The sequence below is a fragment of the Podarcis pityusensis genome, assembly GCF_964106645.2.
Source record: "Podarcis pityusensis genome assembly, chromosome: 14".
In the NCBI taxonomy this organism is placed as follows: domain Eukaryota; kingdom Metazoa; phylum Chordata; class Lepidosauria; order Squamata; family Lacertidae; genus Podarcis; species Podarcis pityusensis.
This window is the reverse complement of record NC_138039.1, coordinates 47,665,008-47,687,608: the sequence shown is the minus strand read 5'-3', so window position 1 is coordinate 47,687,608 and position 22,601 is coordinate 47,665,008. Positions and strand designations below refer to the sequence as shown.

The window sequence follows — 22,601 nt, the reverse complement described above, 5'->3', positions numbered from 1 at the left end:
GCTTATTTAATAAGTGATTGGAAATGTACTCATTTATTTGTGCTTCTGTGGAGGGAACTGTGACATGGGAGTAACCTTGCTCAGAAGCAGCTCTTGTTATTTAATGATGGACAGGAAACTTGGAAAATAACAACTTTATTGTGAAAAACAAAAAGGCTTTACTAAGCTACTGATGAAGTAACTCATAAACTTAAGGGAGTCTTTAGTGTCAGTGGAATATGTGAAGCTCCCCAAGCTAGTCTTGATAACCTGGAAGACAACAGCAGTCGTCAGTACAATTGCATAAATGGAGGAAGATGAACCAAATGGCAGCTGGCAATAACAGTGAGGAGGAGACACCAAACAGGAGCTGATACTACACTAAAATCAACACATTCCAGTGTTTGAGAAAACTTAAGTGGATTTGCTTTAAAACATGTTTGTTTTTTGAGCCACCATAGTGCTGAATGTTAATTGTGTTTCTGTCCAGTGTTGAACATTAAGAATTTCCCCATTCCAGGGCTTTCATAAACTCTTCTTCAGTGAAAGAAAGCATCTTTGCAGATTCAATGTGCATCTAAGGAAAGGGGGAAAAACAATTCAATAATAGTTGCATGAAAAATTTAACTCTGACAAAATTTACCTTATTCCCTATTTTAACATTTGTAAAATCAAAGTGCAGGTAAGAAGGAAGCCAAGCCACTTATCCTTCTGTTATGTAAGAGTTTCTTCCAAGCATTTATGCTGAATTATAAAACTGGCCATCTTCACCCTTGACGATAAAACTGGTTCTCCCCCTCTAGACCAGCTCCATCCATCTCCTACTTACTATGACAGATAATGAAGTTACCTGACTATAGCTGAGTCAGCTGGAGGGAGCAGATCACTTGGGATGCTTGAAGCCACTGCTCAAGCTGCTGGTGCTTTCTGAGACAAAGCAGCCCAAATCCTTTTCAGACCTATTGGCTCTGCACAACTTCCCTGGTGGTGGTTCAGCTGCAGTACTTAGCTTATTTTTCAAACAATTGTCTTAAGGAAGTTGTCTGTTCTTAAGTCCAAACCACTTCCAAGAGAAAGTTTAGGAACAGATGTAGCTGGAGGCTGGCTAGGCCACCCAAATGTGCTCGATGGTTAACTGCTGCCTTGCTAATACTAAGACTTGCTTTCCCTTTTCTCCCCAGGAAAGTTTTCTGTCTAGTAAGACACAATGAAAAAGAAATTGTATTTGTTCAAACAGAGCAGTTCTTAAATCTCTCAATGTAGTAGACAAAAGACAGAATGACCCAGTTGCTAATACTGATACCTGGGAAGGGAAGTTCTCCCTCCTTGCCTTTTTCTGGACTGGTTCAATGCAAGTCTCATGTCCTAGTCCTAAAGCAGCCCATAATTCTAGTTTATGTTGGCTCAATTGTGTAATCCAAAGTTGTACCACACCATAGTTCTGAAAATGATCTTAACCTTCTTGGAATTTGGGGCCTCCGTTTCATATTTTGCCATTGCCTCCCTTGTCTCCCCACCCAATCAAATAAATTCAAAAGAGTCCTATGGCCCTAACTTTAATTCAATGAAAATTGCCAACAGCACAGGATAACTTGCCTTTTGTCTCTTTAATATATCAATTAACTTTAATTGTTTCTTGAATCCTGCCATCAGCTCTCCCTTTTGTTTCTCCAACTTCTTGTTCTCAGTTTTCAGGTCTTCAAGCTTTTTATGTTCCTGGTTGACTAAATCCTAGTGGGAGAGGAAGGATATAGTGTGTGTTATGCCTTTACAGGGGACGCGGATGGCGCTGTGGGTTAAACCACAGAGCCTAGGGCTTGCTGATCAGAAGGTCGGCAGTTCAAATCCCCGTGATGGGGTGAGCTCCCATTGCTTGGTCCCTGCTCCTGCCAACCTAGCAGTTCGAAAGCATGTCAAAGTGCAAGTAGATAAATAGGTACCGTGCGCTGCTCTGGTTCGCTAGAAGGGGCTTAGTCATGCTGGCCACATGACCCAGAAGCTGTATGTCAGCTCCCTCGGCCAGTAAAGCGAGACGAGCACCGCAACCCCAGAGTTGTCCGCGACTGGACCTAATGGTCAGGGGTCCCTTTACCTTTACGCCTTTATAAGCAGCTATGAGTAGAATCCTTTGGGATGTTCTTGTAGAACCCAGAGCATGTCATTCCAAAAGGGAAGGTTCAGTCATAGGACCAGTGCTTTATTTCTAGGAAAAAGGTGCCACAATGCACCAGACCCTCCATCCCCTCCTATCCCGCCACCGTTTGCCTGCTTGCTCCCAACCCCACTCACACCTTTGCCTGCTGCCGCTTCCCACAGCAGTAGGCACAGCCTCCCAGAGGCACATTATTATTATTATTATTATTATTATTATTATTATTATTATTACTACTACTACTACTACTACTACTACTTTGGCACAACCCTTTTACAATCACCAAAGCGCTTTCCAGGAACTTGGAAATCATAAAAGGGTCGTGCCAAAGCGCCTCTAAGAGGATGTGCCTGTCACTGCGGGAAGTGGCAGGTAAAGGTGTACTGCAGGGCGAGGCATAGGTAGCACTATGGCGTACTGCCTCAAAAAAAGGCACTGCACGTGATTCAGGTGATGAACCTCTTTCTAAAGCAAAGGGGGCCAGTTAGTCACTGTGAGGTGTGTATTCCAGGCACACAATAACAACATCCAGGCATCTATAATTCTGCAACCAAAAGAAATTCTCCTGGAATTCTATTTAATTTCATATTTGACTCTGACTGCTGTGTTTGGCATAAACAGATGTATGGACAGTGTTGAGGACAAAGATACAGTGTTGTTGTTACCCCACCTTTCCCCCTGACATAGTCTCAAGTTAGCTTACAGATAAAAATAAATTCAGCTAAAAACATGGGGAGGGGGAGAGAATTATTAAAAAGTATGCCAGCCTTGTTCACTTGGTAACTTTCAGTCTAACCTACCTGACAGGGTTGTTGTGAAAATAAAATGGGACAATCTGCCCTAAGATCTAGACGGCTAAGGAAGTTACAGGGGGCTATTGCAGAGTGAACTTAAACTTGGACATCATGTACCTCTGCTGGTTTTTCCTGTTTTCTATGCAAAAACAAAGCCTACCTTGTTGCTTTGCTTCACTTTATTCAGTTCCATTTTATATTTCTCTGCTTCTTCAAGAGCTCTGTTGAATCGAACCTCCATTGTACTCTGGCTGGCTGAAGCCTGTTTTTGGGCTCGCTTCAGATTCTCCAGTTCCTATTACAGTAAGTTAAAACAGAAAACAGGATGAAGATTTACAGCAACATGCACTTAGGGTTCTGGAGGTGGCGGGTGCTGGATTCTCATGTGCCTGTTTAGCCCAGAGGGCAGCAGCACTGGAGACTAGATGAAGGACTTCCCAGGTGACAGGACCCAGCACACTAGGTGGATGCTTTGCAAGAAGTCCATTGCTGCAAATTCCTGCAACCAGGGAGGAACATTTCTCTTTGGAGGTGCTCCTGCCAGGCCACCACCTTGTTGACTTTCAGAAGATGGGGAGAAGACCTCTCTGTTCTGCCAAGATCAATGCTGTTTGCTTTCTTATTGTGGCATCCTTTCCATGCTTATGCTGGCTTTGTGTGCATTATATCATTCTACAGCTATCTGTTGGTGTTTTTTCAAAATTTAACATCACTTTCAGCACAGCACTGTGGGAAATATATATGGGACTGTTGTCCGCCCTGACTGCAAGAAGCAGGAGAGTGAAAAGGGTGCTGAAGTACAGCGCTGTTCTTCTCCCTACATGGAGAAAATGCCCCTATGGAGGGAAAATAAGACAGAAACAATTTCCCTAATAATATATCCAAATTTGATTTATCTGATCACAGGAGCCGAGCAAAACACCCTTTGCCCTTGCCCTGGCTCCTGCCTTGGGAGCAATGAAATGGCTGCTTTCCCTTTCTCTGTACTTTTCTGCAAGATGGGAATTAAACTGAGGGCGGCCAGTCCAGTGACATATTGCCATGTAATGAGGCTGAAATGGGGATCTTGTTACCTTTTCTAGTGCACAGCACTTCTGCTGCAGTCCTTCACTTTTACTGTTTGCTTCTTCTGACAGCATTTTATACTTTTCTATTTGAGATTGCTGTACACTGGCTGTTCGCTGCAGCCTCCCACGCTCTTCTTCAGCCTCTTTTAGGGAGCTGCTTAACTTCTGATTTTCTTCATCCTGAAGACCAAGAATTAACTTACTGAACTGAGTTTAAATATGCAATTTGCTTTCATAAGTAGTGAAGACTAGGGCTGGGCGATATCTGGATTTCAACACCGTGGTATATCATCAGCTAAACCTCACAACATATTGATACACCATGATGTCTGAAATAAGGATGGAGTTATGCAGAGGCATTGGCTGGCTTCACGGTTTTTCCCACATTGTGATTTTTGCATAGCAGACACACATCACAATTTGTGATAATTGCCAGGTCAAAAATTATGAAACTGCTATCACAATATGGATTTCAAACTGGTTTTTGGTGATATATTGATATATCGTCTAGCCCTAGTGATGGCCACTAACTTGGAGAACTTTAAAAGAGGATTAGACAAATTCATGGAAGATAAAGTTATCAATGGTTACTAGCCATGGTGACCACGGTCTGCCTCCAACATTGGGAGGTCTGACGCCTCAAATGCCAGTTGCTGCTTGGCTTCCCTTCGAAGCATCTGGTTGGCCACTGTGAGAACAGGATGCTGAACTAGGTGGGCCATGGGCCTGATCCAGCAGCCCCTTCTTCTCTACAGATGAATTTAAGGGGCCACTCAATAACTGCATTTTCTTGGAAGTTTAACTTGAGGAAGGCAGATTGAAAAAGCTGCATCCTTTCGTTTAACATGCACACCTCAATAAGATGCTCAGAAAATGTGACTGAACTTACCAGAAAGAAAAAATTGGGAAGTCTTTGTCTCTACAAATGGAATTATGTGCAAAGTAGCACTTGCAGACCTTCGAACACTCCAGGGAGGCTTTGGAAGGCACAGATGAGGAAGAGACGGGTGGTGGTGATAGATGATGTCAGGGGACTGCCATCGGAACAGGGGAGGGAGGCACGGGGATACAGAGAGCCTTCAACGCTTCCGAGGAGCAGTGCCTCAGAAGCGCCTCGTCCAGCAGTGGTGAAAGCCACACCTCCAGTGGAGCAGAGGGGGAAGGGGGCAGCCAAGTGAGGGGAGGGCTTGAAGATGCTACTGAGAGCCCAAGCGCCTCCCCTAGCCTGGCTGGCCAGGAGGCAGACGCGCTGTTTCCATCGCCCAGCTTACGCAGAGGGGTGAAACGTAAGGAGGGGAGGCGGAGATTTGGGGTGTCTAAGTTCTTATGTTGGGGGAGAAACTGGAAGGGGCCACTCCCGGAATCTGCAAGTGACTAAGACGGACATGAACTTTGTGGTTCTGCACTGTAAATGGTTTGCACCAAATAAAACCTGTTAAAGACAGGTCAGAGTCCTGCCTGGTTACTAACGAGCAACCACCACCAGCACCTGACAGGTGACTCCCTACTGAGGGGGACAGGCAGTAGGGCGTGGAGGAAACAGGATGTCATGGGAGGTGTGTTGTCTTCCAGGTGCAAAGATTAACAATGTGGCAGAGAAGCTGCCAAATCTGATAAAGCCCATGGACCACTACCCCTTCGTTCTGATTCGTAGTTGACATTTCTGCCTTTCAGGGGGCTGGACTAGATGACCCTTGGGGTCCTTTCAAACTCTACAATTCTGCGATTCAAGCAGGTGCTGGAAGCTTCTGGGCAGCAGCATGGCCAGGGAGCTCTGGGCAAAAAAGAAGCACCTACCATCGGTTTTAGCACCACCAGCAAGGCCTCAGTTCTTCTACCTCTTAGGTTCATTTCCCACCCAGCTCTTCCCAAGAGTGCTTTAGAGGAGCAGAGGAGTAACGAAGCAGAGACTAGAACTATCCTGGCACCAGCCAGAAAAGTATTTGTTTGTTGACTGCATCAAAAGGATTGTCTGTTGTGTAGGATTTCTGCTTGCGGGTGAAGAGTACAGGTTTTGCTGCCTGCAGAAGGTTACTGGCTGAGGGAGTGTGAGTGTGGACCAGAGCCCAGGCTTGGCTATAGGAACAGCCTTGGCCATGTACAAGCATACACTTCAGATCCCTGGCTGGTGAGTATGTGAAAAGACCTTTAATCTTGCACTGAGTAACATTTAGGTGCTAGCAACAATTGTGAGCCAACAATATAGCCCCTCATACAAGGATGTTGCTGCTACATATTATGATGCAGGAACAGAAAGTCTACCTGTTCTTACCTTCTTACTGCATTCTAGTCCCATGGCATCCAGCTCCTCCTGCATAACACGAAGCTTTGCCTTTAGGAACCGGATTTGGGCCTCTGTAGATTTGCAATAATTACATTTAATGTTCTGGACTGTTGTGCCATTCTAGACCTGACAGAAAAGAGCCTCAAAACATCTGAATAGCTTTTAACCACATGCTTATGCTAATAGTACAATGATATAAAAGTTTTGAAGACTGACAATTCTAGAACATCCTTCATAGATGCAAAGACATTCCATGAAACAAGCCATTCAATTCCCTGGACTGGGGTCCCTAGTGTCTGAAGGGAGCGCACAGGATTAAAAAGTGCAATGTTACCAGCCTTCCCTTGGGACGACGTCAGGAAGGATTCCTTGCAGGGAGGGACACCTAAAGCAATTTCCCACCCCAGGTGGCTTGCCAAGTGTAGTGATCTGCTGTTGCCAAACAAGCAGAAAGGAGATGCAGCTATGGCAGCAATGAGGATAGCACAGGTGGGCAATAAACTCTGAGACACTGAAAGACACCTCTGTTTTCTCATGTGACTGATAATTTATCCCTCATTCTAGGAACTAGATGAAACACTGCCAATTCAAAGAGTAGGCATGTGTTAAAAAGCCTGTCTATGTGAGGCCTTAAAATTTAAAGATCATATGAACAGGTCAGTTGGAAGAGAAATCCAGCTCCCTTTTAGCAGTAAGGAAAGGACAGTAAAAAGCAGACCCACCTGCTCCAATTTCACTTCCTACACCGGGGATAAGATCGTCCTCTAGATCAGGAAAGTTTCCTTCTTCAAGTTGCCCTTCAATTTTCCCAATTGTCTTGGCAAGAGAGAAGTCTGGGACTGCAACATCTGCAGCACTAGGAATGTCATGTGGTCTTAGTTTTGTGCTAGAGACAAGGCCAAAACACAGCATTTCTAAGCATTTTAAGAGCGAACAACAGAAAAAAGGACTGGAATGTAAGAAGCAATTGGCAAAAACAAATAAACTGATAAGGGGCTATTTCACCTTTCTAGAAAAGCGGGGATTTCTCCAGGCCTGGTCCTGAAAGTCAACAGGACCAATAATCCCAGTGAAATAGAACATCATTAATGTGACATGGATGGGATTGTTAGCTGTTGGGGTGAGGCAGTTTTTTAAAGCTGCCCTTCCTTCAGAAAGCAGAATGCTGTTAGAGGCTTTCAGTGGTTTGTTGATTGTTTTTAACAGTTCACCTTGCTATTAGCCTCCGTCAATGCTACATAGGCAAAAATAGTTTTAGCCTCTTTACTTTTAATTATGTTCATGTAGTTACTATCACCAGGCATGGTTAGAAGATAACACCAGTTGCTGTTGTACTTTGAAAAATGCCTAAGATAAGCTGGGTGCTATTCAGCTGCTGTACCTTGACAGAGTTCCTTTCCCCTTCTTTCCAGATAGTGGCCTAGTCCAAAATGTAGACGCAGAGCTAGGTTTCTTCTTGTTTGGTTGCTAAGGAAAATTCACAAAACAAAAACTCTTAGCTACCTAAAGCATATCATGGTCTTAGACATAAGGAGACAAGAGGAGCTCTGCTGGCTCAGGCCAGGGGCCCACCTAGTCCAGCAGCCAGCAGCCAACCAGGTGGCTTGAGGGAGGCCCCTGAGCAGGATCTGAGCACAACAGCACTCTCCTCGCTTGAGACTGCCATCAACTGATATTGAGAAGTATCCTGCCTCCAACAGTGGCATTTTTCTTCTCCAAGCCTGCTTTTCTGTAACTTAAGAGTCACAGGTTTTGTACAACAGTTTATTCTAACTACATGTGAAGCAGAGTCAAATCCCCACCCTTGCACAAAGTTCTCCGGCTGCACTAGTCAACATCTCTCAGCTCAACTTCTCTCCCTAGGTTGCTGTGAAAGGATAGCATGTGCTGTGACACTCAGATTAATTTTAAGTGGTTAAATACTGCACTGGCTACTGTGTGTCCCCTATTGATCATCGTATCCCTATCCTGTTTGCAATCTTTATCTTGTTTGTCCATATTAAAGGACCTAGAAAGGAGGGCACAATCATTCCTCTTTTGTGTAAGAGCAGCTGTGCAGACCTGGACCCCTGGCAGACTGGAGACAAAAGACAGAACGAATAATGATCCACCGCTAGAGGGCCACAAGGAACATGGAAAATTTAGACTATCTTTCTTAATGCTCCTCTTGGTTCTGGATCACATACAAACACAAACAAACAAACAAACAAAAAACAAACGCCCTGTGGCCACAGACCTCTGGCCTGTCCAGAAGCTCTTTCATTTCCTCCCACAGGCTCGCACATCAACTCTCCACTGCTCCTTTTGTGCAAGGATGCACCCGATCCTTACAAGCCCATGCATCTGAGCCCATACAAGCGGACTCAGCAATGTAAGGCTACAAGCCCTACGCAAACGCACCTTGGTGCAAGCGTCACTGGATTCCGTGGGAATGACGCTCACTGTGATACCATTAAAGTAAGTGGTATAATAAGCAATTTTTGTATCTGCAAAACATGTCTTCAGATCAATGCACTAAATTTAAGTAACAATGTTTGTGACTGTATGTGCTCTGACTGAAGAGGTTCCTATATAAGTGTCCATTCCCAAAGTTTTTTTTAAAAAAAGAGTAGAAAATATGAAGGCCTTGAACAATTTCCTTACACAGGAGATCTGTCTTGGGTGCAGAGAAATAAGAGCCAAGATGAACAGTTGTCATCCGGTCAACTGTCCTGCTTCAGTCTAGCCATGATCCAAAGAGAGGCAGGTACTGTCCCACCTCATTCTCTGACTCACTGAATGGATTCTCTGTGCCTCCACTGCTATTGAAGACACACAGCAAATGTTACCTTCTCCTCCTGCTTTGAGAGGAGCACATCCGCCCCCAATTTCAGTACCTTATTAAGTGCAAGAGGAGCAGTTGGCAATTCAGGAGACCACTGATCTCTGGAGAGAAAAAGGAAATTGCAGCAATTAGCTTATTTTGAAGAACAAAATAAATTATGTATTTTACTGTGTTTTAATTTTTTTGAACCAAAATTGTAGAAGGGAAGATCAATGATGCAAAACACATCACTCACTTTTCAAAATGTTTTGGCTTCATAGAAACAGCTTCAGTAAAGAGCTCCTTCCTGTAAGGTGGGTGGCATGAGCAGCACTGGCAGAGGACTGTGGTCTGTCACGCTGGAGATACCCAGAGATTCTGAAGCTGGCACCATATGGCCACATCCTCATGGACATGGGAAGAATCAAAGCATCCAAGGGGGAGGAAGCCTGGGGGGAAAGCCTTCCTGTGGGATATCCAAGCCCTCTCTGTATTGGCTGCTAAGAAAGAAGGGTAATCAAGGGGGAAGCTGTGGCATTTGCCTGCTGCTCAATCTTGCACTTGATAAAACCGAAGGCAATGCTCACCAAACCAGGGTACAGGGGTGACATTTTAAGACTGATTTGTGTCCTGCCCCAATTTAGTAATGTGAAGGCCTGGAGAGAATGTCAGGGGTGACGAGACTAGGAAACTGTCCCCCACCATCCTGGACCTTCCCATCTTCCCCTGCGACCCCAAGTCTCTCTTCTTCAAGTCCCAGGCACAGAGATCCCCAGGAGTTCACCGTGTAGCTGACCCTTCTTGACTTTTGAAAGCTGTGCGGCTTGGTCCTTCAGCAATCCTACTCTTTTGCAATTAGTTGGAAGACTACTTGAAACTATAGGACTGTAAAGACACAGGCGACTTCCAGACTTTGTTCTCCAGTGCTGTGTGTCTGCCACCCAGTCATGAAGGAAGACTGCGAAATGCAGCCTGGATGTGGACATAGTGCCCAGTTAACAAAATGCAGCTGGCCTTTGGAAATATCCTTGGATGGTTCTGGGTCCAAAGGAAAGGGCAATACAAAACTCTGGCAACTTTCTTGTGTGGTCTAGTTTTTTTATGGAGCAAGGGAGCAGCAAGCACCATGGTTGAGATAAGGTCAACATTTTTCTTCCAAACAGTATGTTCATATAAAAACAACCCAGAGAAAATTCACAGCAAAGTCTACTGGGCAACCAGCTTAGACTGGTAAAGGTATTTCCCCTTCACTGGCTGTAATGGAACAGCGATCTCTCCCTAACTTTGAATCTGACTGATCCAAGAGATCAGATGCAGCCATCTGGCTTGGGATGAAGGGAAAGGAGAGCTAAGCTCACAATCTTCAACATCCTGATATGCCCAGATCCTGGCATGGGCACGTGCAAATTTACTTAGAGGTAAATTTAAAAGATTCTGGGTGTGTTGGCATAAGTCACACACCCCCCAGCACAGGAAGCCAAGTCCCAAAGCACCCCAAGCATTGTGGAAAGACAGGCTGCTGCACAGCCAGTGGCCATGCAGCTACCCTTAATATGGCTATGAGAGGTTGGAGCAGTCCACATAGAAGCTCAAAATCAGAATCCGCAAACCAGTAGCACCCTGCTTGTCCCCAGACATGGCTAGCCCAGCCAGTTGATCATGCTAGCACTGAAGTGGGAGGGATACTGACAGTTCTAGGCCCTTTGATAGAAGCCCCAACTACCTTTTGCATGAAGCTTCTGGCTCAGTTTCCTGGAATTGGCCAGAAGAGGTAGAATAATAATAAGAATAATAATGCATCTTAAAGGGAACAGCTTCTAGATTTAGGGGCAAGACCTATAAAACTTTGTAGCAAAGTCTCACTGCTTAAAATGTCCTGTGAACTAAAGGCCAATCAAGGGCATAGACACGGAGTAGGGAAAAGCGGCAGCACTTTGGAAGAAGAGGGAGGAAGAAGCAAGCAAGCAAGCAAGCAAGCAAGGGAGGTGGGGAAAGGGAGGAGAGGAAGGAAACCAGCCCTCCCCCACCCCCGAAAAAGAAAAAGATTGTACTTCCAGAATATAGTGACTCTTGTTGGTCACAGGCAAGGATCACTGCCTGCCTTCAGAAAAGCTGATTTGGCAGAAACAGAAAAGCCCAACACACCTATACAGAGGCAAGAAGAGAAGAAAACTAAACATTAGATTATAATCTTGGCAGGGAAGGAGAGAGTGTCAGGAGTGGGCAGCCCTTGGGTTTGCAGCTTCCCTAGGTAGTGCCAAGCACTCATGCAAGCAGAAGTTCACAGACTTGTATGAACTGGAGTATTTACAATGGGAAACATAATAATAGCTGTGGGGTGTGTAAGCTAGAAACACACTGTGTAACTGCTGCACTGTTTGAAAGGTATGTATGTGAATGTGGAACAAAAGTGGTGTAATCTGACTTAGTGCCTTCTCACTGGTTTCTTAACATCCCCGGAAAGGGCTTGGCAGCACAATACACTCTGGTCTGCAGCTCACCTAAATAGGCAGAATTATGAGAATTACCCTAAAATGATAAAGAAAGAAGTCCTGATTTGAAGAACAAGGGGTGCCACAATGGCCAGAAAAAGCCAGGATAGAAAAACCAAGTCTGTACCAAACAGAAAGTGGAACTTCAGTTATTATGTCTCTTCACAGGATGCGGTCTAAACACTGCACCTTCCTTGTGCAAGCATCAACCCATGAAAGGCCACTGCTGCAAGCCACTTGTGTATTAGGGAGGATTCCTATGGCACCCTTGCCTACACTTGATCACAGAACCACAGTTCCAGGCTGGAGTATACTCACTGTCTTCTTAGACCATGTATTATTTCTTCCCTGGAGGACTTGCAAGCAGGAGGGCCAGGACTCGGGCTCTTCTACTCAAATCTGTGAGATGCTGTAACCCAACTTATTTCTCCGCCCCTCTCTCCTGAGCCACTTCTTAAAGACTCTGGATGCTACAAACCCTCTGAAAACTGAAGCTACTTGCGCACAGCTGTGAGAGTTATTCCCATATTCAAATGGGTCAGCAGTGACCTTTTGCTGCCTAGGGGCAGAAACACTCAGTTCAGCTCCAGTACTAGTGGAGTCTGAGCGGCTGGATGCAAACATGAGAAGCACATGCCTGACCGTCTCCTCTGTGTTCAAGTAATCTGGTTCCTACCTGACCACACACTCATCCCGGCCAAATGCTATGAGGTGCACAGCTGAACAAAAGGCCAGCAACTGACTTGCTTTGGTTATCAACTGTAGAAACAAATCCCCACCCCAAACATATATTCAGAGGTATATTACATTTAAAAACTTATAGGTAAAGGGACCCCTGACCATTAGGTCCAGTTGTGGCCGACTCTGGGGTTGTGGCGCTCATCTCGCTTTATTGGCCAAGGGAGCCAGTGTACAGCTTCCGGGTCATGTGGCCAGCATGACTAAGCCGCTTCTGGCAAACCAGAGCAGCGCACGGAAATGCCGTTTACCTTCCCGCCAGAGTGGGACCTATTTATCTACTTACATTTTGACGTGCTTTTGAACTGCTAGGTTGGCAGGAGCAGGGACCAAGCAACGGGATCTCACCCCGTCGCGGAGATTCGAACCGCCGACCTTCTGATCGGCAAGTCCTAGGCTCTGTGGTTCAAGCCACAGTGCCACCCGCGTCCCGAAAAACTTATACAGTCTATCTTATGCACCCCTGTTTTAAGCACTGCAGTTACACTGTTCATGCACAACATGGAGCTGTGTGCTCCTCCTCTTTAGGTGAGTTTGTTTAACTGCTGTTTCTGACTCTATGGGGAGGCGGCACAGAGCACACCCTTTGCATATCTAGGGACTCGGGAGGTCCATTCTTGACTACTGTTAAAAGGGGCTCTCAGCCAGGTAAGGGGGCTGGGAAAGGCCATGTGCCTAAGATTCCAGTGAACTAACCTTTTGAGGTGATGTGAACCATGGATTTAGCTTGGTACAAAAACAACTCCTTGTCTAGTCCGGCTTTTGATTCCTCCCCCACCTAATTTTTTGTTAGGGGTAAGGAATTTAGGAAAACAAAAGTCATCTCAGAAAATAAAGGGAGGGACTCTACAGAAAATACTTGGGCTGTCCACACTTTGAATGCCAATCATTAGGGCTGGGCGATATCTGCTTTTCAACATTGTGATGCATCACCAGTGAAACATTCCAATATAGTGATATATCACAATGTCTGAAAATGAGGAGTTTGAACTGGCTTGGTAGCCAGCCAGCCCTCTATGGCCAGCCATGCAGGTGATCAGGAACACTGTGCCCTGCTTCTTCATAGTGAGGCCAGGTGGGCAGCTCTGCCCCGGGGTGCAAACAAGGAGCCCTGGGGCACGGCTGACCTCCCCACCACAGCCTCTCCCTGGAGCCCGCCCTGGGCTGCCGCCAGCTCCCACTCACATCGAGGGTGACTACCAGGAGCTGCTTCATTCCTCCAACGTGGTGGTGCTCCCATCTGTGCTGATCACTGCGACCAACTGACCAGGAAGCCCAGACCCGGAAGCAAGGAAGAGGAGCCAGCACTGCTCCTGCTGCTGCTCCCCAAGTGCTCTCAGGGACCCTTAGGACATGGCCAGCACCCAGTGCGAGGTGGAAGGGAGGAAGGAGGCAGCCTGGCTGCTCGGCTGGAGAAGTGCTAGCAGGCAAGTGGCAGGCAGGTGAGCGAATGAGCACACAAGAGATAGGTGCAGGCATGGCTGTCGCCCCTGGCCCCACTCCAGTATCTTAGGGGGCAGCTGGGCTACAGAGGGAGGGAGGGAGGGAGGGAGGGAGTGGCCTTGGGTGGTCTTGCGGGGCTCCGAGAGGAGAGCCGAGGACTGATGACGCTGTGTGTGAAACCCTGGCGAAACCTGTTGGCATTCATAGTATACTGCCTGGCCTAAAATTGTGAAATCGTTCCTGTGATGTAAGTTTCAAAACCAGTTTCGGGCAATGAATGAATACATTGCCCAGCCCTATGGATAATCTTGCTTCTAACTGATTGAATTTAAATAAATTTGTATACTACTAAAAACTAAGTATAAGCACCCCCCCCACACACACACACTTGGGTGTGATCATGTATACGTGTGGCACTGGAAAATAATTAAATAATTAAATTCATATCAGGCAATGAAGGGAGAAAGCTGGAGAATTCTTTTGGCTTGAGAGGAGATCCTTCCCGGAGCCCAAACAGGACTTCAGTTAGGGTGGAAGAGACCGGAGGTGTAGTGGAGCTTTGTTTAGTGCTACCGCGCACCTCAGCTGCAGTTTTCCACGCGTCTTCCAGCTGGCCCCAAAAATTCAATTCCAGTTGTGGATATTTTGGATGCAGTATTTTTTGATCTGGATTGGAGTGGCAGAGAGGGCATTTAAAGGGTGCTCCCCACTTATAGAATTTTCATTTGTGCATATGGGGCGCTGGAACGTAACTCCTGCATAAATGGGGAGTTGCTTGTATAGATACCTCTGTAAAGTATCGAAGGAAGTGTGGCGCTTGTTGGGAAGAGGTGTCCCTCCTCCCTTAGACACAAGGGGGAATGCCTCTTCTGAAATGGAGCCTGCTGTGATATACATATGCATCAAACAGAGGCCTTATTTCTTCAGGACAATTTATTCATATGCAAATTCATGCAATTTCATTGATTTAGCCAACAGGAATAATCAAGAGACAGTCCTAACCCTCTAATATGCCAGAGATCAACCATCTTCAAAAACTAAATGACATGCCCTTCAATCTCAGCCTAACCGTTGAAAATTTGTCCTCCGCTGTTTCATCAGCAACAAAGCTAGTTTATAATTCTACCTCCCACATTTTGCAGCCGTACAGAACTGACAAAGATACACCGCAGGTATGAGAGAGCAATTCTCAGCATTTCCTCCACTTGATGAGTTGCCCCTGTTTGGCCTGTCCCAGATAAGACTGAGGCATTGTTGGTGGGCAGTTCCCTAGACCGGATGGATGGCAGGCTGCCTGCTCTTGATGGGGTTACACTCCCTCTGAAGGAGCAAGTACATCGCTTGGGGGTACTCCTTGATTCACTGCAGGTGCTTGAGGCTCAGGTGGCCTTGGTGGCACAGAGTGCCTTCTATCAGCTTTGGCTGGTGGCTCAGCTGCACCCTTATCTGGCTAGGAAATAGCCCAAGTTCTGTTGTCTATGCTCTGGTAACCTCTAGATTAGATTACTGCAATGTGTTATACGTGGGGCTGCCTCTGAAGACGGTTCAGAAACTTCAGCTGTTGCAGAATTCTGTGGCCAGGTTGCTCACTGGGACAAGATGATTTGAGCATATTACACCCCACGATCATCTTCTGACGCCCCACAAGAGGTCCAGAGAGTGGCAACAAGAGAACAGGCATTTTCTGCAGTGACTTCCAGCTTGTGGAATGCTCTCCCCCGGGAGGCTCAGCTGGCAACTTCATTACATATCTTTAGGTGCCAAGCAAAAACATTTATAAGCAGGCCTTTGGCTGATTAATCTATGGCCTTTTAAGCGTGTTTGTGGAAGGGGGTTTATTGGTTTGGGGGAAATTTTGTTATGTATTATTTTTTCTCCTTTTGTATTTTTATGTTGTGAACTGCCCTGTGATCTTTGGATGAAGGGCGGTATAGAAATCTAACTTGAATAATAAAGAAAAACTAAGTATAATAACAGCCTTTGATGAGAGACGTGCAGTGTGAGCTTATACAGGTCAGTCCCAGGGGGTTTATGGCTTGGTGTTAGGTACAGAGGATGGCAGCCTTAGTGGGGAACTATGCAGCACAAACGACTGGGGTCAACAGGTGCCTCAATGTTTCCAGGAAGAAGAGACATACAATTGTTCTGCAACATGGGAATGCAAGACTTGAGAGGCCCTTACAAGACCTGCATCACTTGCACAAGGCCTTACAAAAGGTCTTATGAAATTGGAGGTGGGGTGCAAGTGGAAGAGAACAGGTCAAGGAGGAGGTCTCAGCACAGCTGTGGAGTGCAATCTCTTATACTGTCTGCTTTGGGAGACCAGGGCACTTGAAGGACTCAGAAAGAACTATTTCCCAGGTAAGCACAACCACCAAAGAGCCTTTTAATGGGAGAAGCAGCTGGACCCTGAACCTGGGACCCCACGCATGCCAAGTGTGGAGTTTCCCACTAAACTATGGCCACCATTACATTATCCCACGGCCCTGAATTTTGCAAATAAAAAACTATTCTCTCTCAAACCCCTCTCTGGCACTGAAGGCCTTCAGCAGATACATTTTAGGAAGAGCTTACCTCTGATGTTTGGTCTCCTTGTCAAACAATTCAACCTGTGTAGAGATTGGCCTGGACAACATTTCTTGTTGATCTCTCTTCAATAAGGAAAGATTTTGTATTATAGTCAAATACAGTGTATACTACATCCAATTAACAGCCATCATAAACACTTAATTATGTTGGTTGTGATGATTAAGAGATGTGCAGAAATGAGCAATAACTACCTCACCACCACACTGTGTCACAGACTACTTTTTTAAATTCCGCAGAGTTCCCAAAGCTTTGTTTTCCACTACTGAGATAATTCTATATTACAACTTTAGTGAGAAGAATTTAGAATAAGAAGATAATTACCAGTTAGCCCAACCCACTCTACTCTATAGATGCTAAGAAGATTGCCAGGATTCGAAAGAAAGCTTTGGTGGAGTTTTACTCGCCAGTAAAGCTAAATTTTTCTTTCCATACAAGGGCAGGTGAAATCAGTCCTTCTCAAAGCAAATGTTTTTGCCATTCAGGGGAGTGAACCCTGTCCAACCACAATGCAGGGACAAAGTCAGGTCACTGCAACCCAAACTGGCAGGGTTGGGGGAGGGGAAGGCATCAGTATGTCTAGTACTATATAAAACCAGTGTGAGCAGCAAGTGGGCTAATGGTATCTCCCTAAGCCTCACCTACTGCCTTGTAAAAGAAGCAGAAGCAAGAAGCAAGAAGCCAGCACCCACCAATCCATACAGAGAAGGAAGGTGGCCAGAGAAGTCCTAATCTCTATAGACTGAGTCAACAAGAGAGAGAATCTCCATATGCAAAGACCACCCCATTGTTGTGGCTAAGTACTTGCAGTCAGGCCACTTTTAGAGATAGGCAATGTGAAGTACATTTTTTTAAATATTCAAACCATATAATGGTCTGAAAACAAACGTTAGTGTACTGTGTACGAAAAGAATGCTATTGTAATGATGCTCAGAGGTGCCAACTTTGCTTTGTCTTGACTGAAGCTAGGAAATAAAACATGGGAGTGACTGGACACACAAACTGGTTGTCCATTGTTCGTTTTTCTAAATGATCCATGAGCAGAAAATCAAGAACAAACCTTGGTTTCCGCTTCTGTTTCGTCTAGGAAGAAACAAACCACGAGTGCTCGTTCACATACAATGCCAAGCCAGCCACTCCATGGTTTGCTTCCTACCTGAAGGGAAGACGTTAAAGATCTCCATCTTGTCAGCATTCAATCACAGCTTTCATCCAGCCCACGTGTTTAGGGCATGCGTGGCTTCTGTTGATTCAGATGCCACAAACAGAGTTGAGTATTGTCAGCATAGTGGTAACACCTTGCCTCACGTCTCCTAATAACCACTCCTAGTGGCTTTGAATAGATATTAAATAGCAGAGGACAAAACTGTGGCCTGCAGGTGGAACTACAAGGGGCCCAAAGCGCAGTCGCCGAGTACTAATCGCTAGAACCAACCCTGTAAGTAGGAGTCAAACTGCCGTAAAATGGTACTCCCAACTCATGGAGGTAGTCCAAGAAAATACCGTGGTCAACAGTATTGTAGCTAAGCAGGTCTGACACTGGGTACTCACCATGACTTCTTCAGCCTGACGCACCAATTCTGCTGTCTTGGCTTCTAATTCTGCATTTACACGCCTAAAACAGTAATTGAAAACTGTGTTTAACTCGGCTATCTTTTAGAAAGCAAGACCACTAAAATGGTGCTGCAAGGAGTCTGCCTTCCCAGGACAGACTCCCAGGAGAAACTTGCTGGCTGACGGCTGCAGGGCGCAATAGAAAGAATACTTTGCTAGGAACAGAGAATCATAGAACGGTAGAGTTGGAAGGGACCCCAAGGTTCTAGTCCAATCCCCTGCAATGCAGGAATCTCAGCTAAAGCACCCATGAGAGATTGCCACCTAACCACTGCTTATGTAGTCTGGTCCCATTAGTTTTAAAATCTGTGTTTGAACTTTGGGCTTGTGCTGAGTTTTCTTTTTGCACTTGTTTCTTCTGATTTCATGGTTTTGTGTTTCTATACTTGTGTACTGAAAGCCACTCAGAGAAGGGTAGGTAACACACAAATCTCATTAATAAACAGGCAATAAACAGGGCAACTTTATCAAGGTCTCTGGAGGTGAATGCTCTGCTGAAGTCATCCACTCAGTATGCCTGAGCACCCTCTATATATGTTGGAAGTACTGTAGTGTATTAGGTAAAAATGTAAAGGACTCGTGGCCGGTTAAGTCCAGTAAAAGGCAACTATGGGATGCGATGCTCATCTCACTTTTCAGGCCAAGGGAGCTGGTGTTTGTCCACAGACAGCTTTCCGGGTCATGTGACCAGCATGACTAAATTGCTTCTGGTGCAACGGAACACCATGACGAGTGCCAGGGCACATTGAAATGCTGTTTACCTTCCTGCCACAGCGATACCTATTTATCTACTTGCACTGGTGTGCTTTCAAACTGCTAGGTTGGCAGAAGCTGGGAAAGAGCAATGGGAAGCTTACCCCGTCACACAGATTCGAACCGCTGACCTTCTGATCGGCAAGCCCAAGAGGCTCAATGGTTTAGACCACAGTGCCACCCACTACGTATTAGACTACAATATGGCCAAGGGGAGTTGCAGCTCAAAGCATCTGGAGCAAATGGATTCAACTTACAGGAAAGGAGATTCTAACCTAATATCAGTACAGTCAAACCTTGGTTGTCGAACATAATCCGTTCTGGAAGCCCGTTCGGCTTCCAAAACGTTTGACAACCAAGGCGCAGCTTCTGATTGGTTGCAAGAGCTTCCTGCACTTAAGCAGAAGCTGCGTCGGATGTTCGGCTTCCAAAAAACGTTCAAAAACCAGAGCATTTACTTCTGGGTTTTTGGCGTTCGGGAGCAGAAACGTTTGAAAACAGCTATTCAGGAACCGAGGTTTGACTGTACTCTGGCAGTAAGAGCTCTTTAACAGTGGAACAGACTCCCCTAAGAGGTGGTGCACTTTCCTTCCTTGGAGGTTTTGAAAGAGAGGTTAGATGGCGACCTGTATTGTATGATCTAGTTGGGATTCCTGCATTGCAGAGGGTTGGGCTAGATGACCCTCAGGGATACCACCCAACTCTACAGTTCTATGAGGTCAGTAAACTAGGAAAGGCTGCTGGAGCACGCTTTGAACCAGCCACTGCGGTGCAGAGATGAGTGAATGTCAATAGTGCCTTAGTACAGAGTAGACAGGATGGCAAGTGTGGGACTAAGATTCAAGGACCTTCAAAGAAACATTTGAACTAATTGATATCGGCCTGAAAGCGAGAAGTCCTTTGACTGGACTTAACCGTCCAGGGGTCCTTTACCTTTATTTACCTTATTGGGAAATATTGGTAAATTAATAAAAACATTTTTGACAACAGCAACATTTAAACATTTCAGTGTACTGTAGTATAGTACAGTTTAGTATCAAAATGATTTGTTTGCAGAATATGGATAGATATCGTTTCAAAATCAAGCACTGCTGCGAGCTGTTTCTTTTTCCAATGCATTCTTAACAATAAAAAATTCGGTGTGGTGTGAGCAAATTATCATGCCCAGGGAAAAAAGTTTGAGAACCACTGGTCTAGAGCAGGGGTGACCAACTCCCACGAAACTGTGATCTACTCACAGAGTTAAAAACTGGCAGTGATCTACCCCCTTTTTTGGGGTTCGGGTCAAAGTTGTTGGGTTTTTCAGGGAGGAGGTAAAATGTTGAGCTTTTTTTAGGGGAGCCACAGTTGTTCAGCTTCTTTGGGGGAGCCAATGATCTACCAGTGATCTACCGGTAGATCACGATCTACCTGTTAGATGTGCCTGGTCTAGAGGAAGGCAAGGGTGCTTCTGAGAATGCCTAATTGCCTCTCTCATATCCCCACGCAACTGGGCTTAGGGGCTGAAGCCTGAGCCCGAGAAAGCGGCACTTACTTGGGAGTAAGGAAGCAAGGGGGGAAATGCTCTGTCGCCATCAAAACCCGTCTCTTGGACCAGACACCCCCCCCCAATAAAAAGCCCCATCGCAGCGTCGTGTGGCCAGAGAGTGGGGCTTCCTTGGCCAGCCTCGATACGCCCCCCTCCCACTCGCTGGATTCTCACGAAGAGAAAGACACGCGTCGTGAATCAAGGACTTAATGGGGGGCGTTAAAGGGGGGCGAGCATCAGCAGGGACCCCCCCTCAGGGAGAGAGACGCCCCTTACTTGTACTCCTCCTCCTTGGCCAGGAAGGCGGCGGCGCTGCAGCTCCTCGCCCTCTGCTCCGCGCCCGCGGAGGGCCGGCGGAGGGGCACCTGCGGAGGGCGAACGAAGCGGAGAGGAAAGTCAGGCGGGAAAGAAACCTCCCGCGGCCCCGCGCCACGCCCGGCCCGGCCCGCGTCCCCATCCCACCCCGCCTGGGGGGTCCGGACAGGCCGGCGCTTCCTTCACCCACCCGGGCCGAGGACGAAGAGGCGCCTCCCGCCGCCATTTTGCGCCGCAGCCGGGGAGGAGGAGGCGGCGGCGGTGGCGGCAACTGGGGCTCCGGCGGCGCTTCGCCCTCGCTAGGCAACGGCGCGCGTGAGGGCGGCCCTCCGTCCTCCTCGGGCCAACCTCCTCGTCCTCTCCCTCCTCCCCCAGGTGTTTGGGTCGGCGGGGGTGTGTTTGTTCATGGCACTTACTGCCTATCTCCCCGTTTCCTCCAAGCAGCTCAAGGTTCTCCCCGCCCACGACAACTCTGTGGGGAAGGTCAGGCTGAGAGGCAGTGGCTGGCCCGACTGAGCGGGGATTTGAACCCTGCTCTCCCGGATCCGAGTCCAGCCCTCCAGCCACTGCTGGCCATCTCAGCAGCCTCACCTCCCTCCCTTGAGGAGGCGCCTCTTCTTGCGGGGCTTTTCTGTGGGGGTGCATAGGATTCCCCATATGGTGAACACCAGCTTCAGTGGCCCCTTTGGGGCAGGGACTTTGGTTTGTGTTGCCCCCCAGCTGAAGCTATTGGGGGAGGGAGGCTAGCTACAGGTGAAGCCTCCAGAGGGGTGCCATTGAGGCTCCTGGCCTGTGTGTGTGTGTGTGTGTGTGTACGCAAATGCGCACGGGGGTGTCAAACTGGGTCTTTGACCTGGGTGAAATAAAGCATGGGTGCCCTGGTAAATGTCGAAGAGCAGGAGCTGACTTGTGACAGCCCCCAAGGAGAGGCTAAGCATGCGGGTGTTACTAATGTGCACCAAAGAGCAGCAGTACAAAGCACAATACTGAATTCCTTGGGACCAGTAGCTGGCAGTCATGGAATAGAAAGGAGGCCTCCCTCTCTAACTTCCACTACCTGCTCAAGCTACAAAGAAGAGTAAAACTTGAAAGCCTCACTCTGTTCACGTGCCAGAGCAAGGAGGGCTGAGAAGACTAGATCTCCCTCAACTGGGGGATATGGGTGCACATGTGGCCAGGCCATTCATACTGCACAGGCCTGTGCCTTTGCTGTGCTCATAGCTTTGAGTCCACAGCAGCACACAGACGACAAGTTGCACTGCGTTGAGTTCTCCTCAGATACGAAACATGAATTTCAAACCTTCTTTGCTGTTAACTGTCTCCCAAAGCAGCTCACATCAGTCAATAGCACACTCAAAGGAAGAAGTGAGCCCTGTCTTCCAGCTTACAGACCAAAAAAACAGAATAGCATCAACAGCAAAAAGAGACAGAAGAAAAGGGGAGGGAAGAAGCAGAGGAGAGAGAGGAGCTTGAAAGTGCAAGCCAGGTCAAAGTGGAGAGAAGAAAACAGGCTTAGCTGTCTGCTGCATTTAGAGTCATTGTTTTATCTGCTTGAGAATTTTATGCTGCTTTTCAAAACAAAAGAGGTTTTCCCAAGTGAGTTACAACCTGTGCCATAAAACATTTAAAAATAAAAACCAGTTTCTAAAAATGTTTAAACACGGCAGCATAAAACAACAGTATTAAACACTTTGTAGCTAGACCTTACCAAGATTCCACATACTGTAAAACCATTAAACAACATCACAATTTTCAACAGAGGGCAGTGACAATTCAAAAACCAGCCCATTGTTTTAACCAAAGGGAGAAGAAAACAAAAGGTCTAGCTTGCTTAAAGTAGACTGGGAAGAGTTTAGCCATAGTCCCCAGTGAGCTTTTTGGCCTTTCTCATGAGCCAAAGGAACAAGTGCCCTGGTTTCTGTAGTCCTAGGGCAACAAAACTTTCTGCCTGGAAGCTACACTGTGATGCATCCATTATTAACAGAGACAACAGTCTTCACTTTAATATTGCAACCAGTAGATAGACCTGTAGCTACCTGGAAACACAACTAAA

At 46.6% G+C, this 22,601-nt stretch overlaps 2 protein-coding genes and 1 long non-coding RNA gene across 4 annotated transcripts in view; 1 reads left to right on the top strand and 2 right to left on the bottom strand.

The window, feature by feature from the left end:
* TCF12 (transcription factor 12) overlaps positions 1–22,601 on the bottom strand; it is a 236,997-nt gene that overhangs the window by 200,874 nt on the left and 13,522 nt on the right. The window lies entirely within an intron of this gene.
* TEX9 (testis expressed 9) lies at positions 120–20,955 on the bottom strand (the record flags this gene model as incomplete). The annotated part of the gene is given in 13 exon segments (XM_080981555.1): positions 120–556; positions 1,576–1,710; positions 3,086–3,220; positions 3,999–4,172; positions 6,265–6,347; positions 6,999–7,162; positions 7,658–7,743; positions 9,153–9,201; positions 16,327–16,403; positions 17,890–17,953; positions 20,510–20,598; positions 20,739–20,943; positions 20,945–20,955. Coding segments are annotated over 13 exon segments (1,350 nt in total). The 3' UTR covers positions 120–478.
* On the top strand, positions 4,179–8,467 carry LOC308463294. The gene is made up of 2 exons (XR_013979545.1): positions 4,179–6,120; positions 8,282–8,467. It is a non-coding gene; the product is annotated as an uncharacterized lncRNA (long non-coding RNA).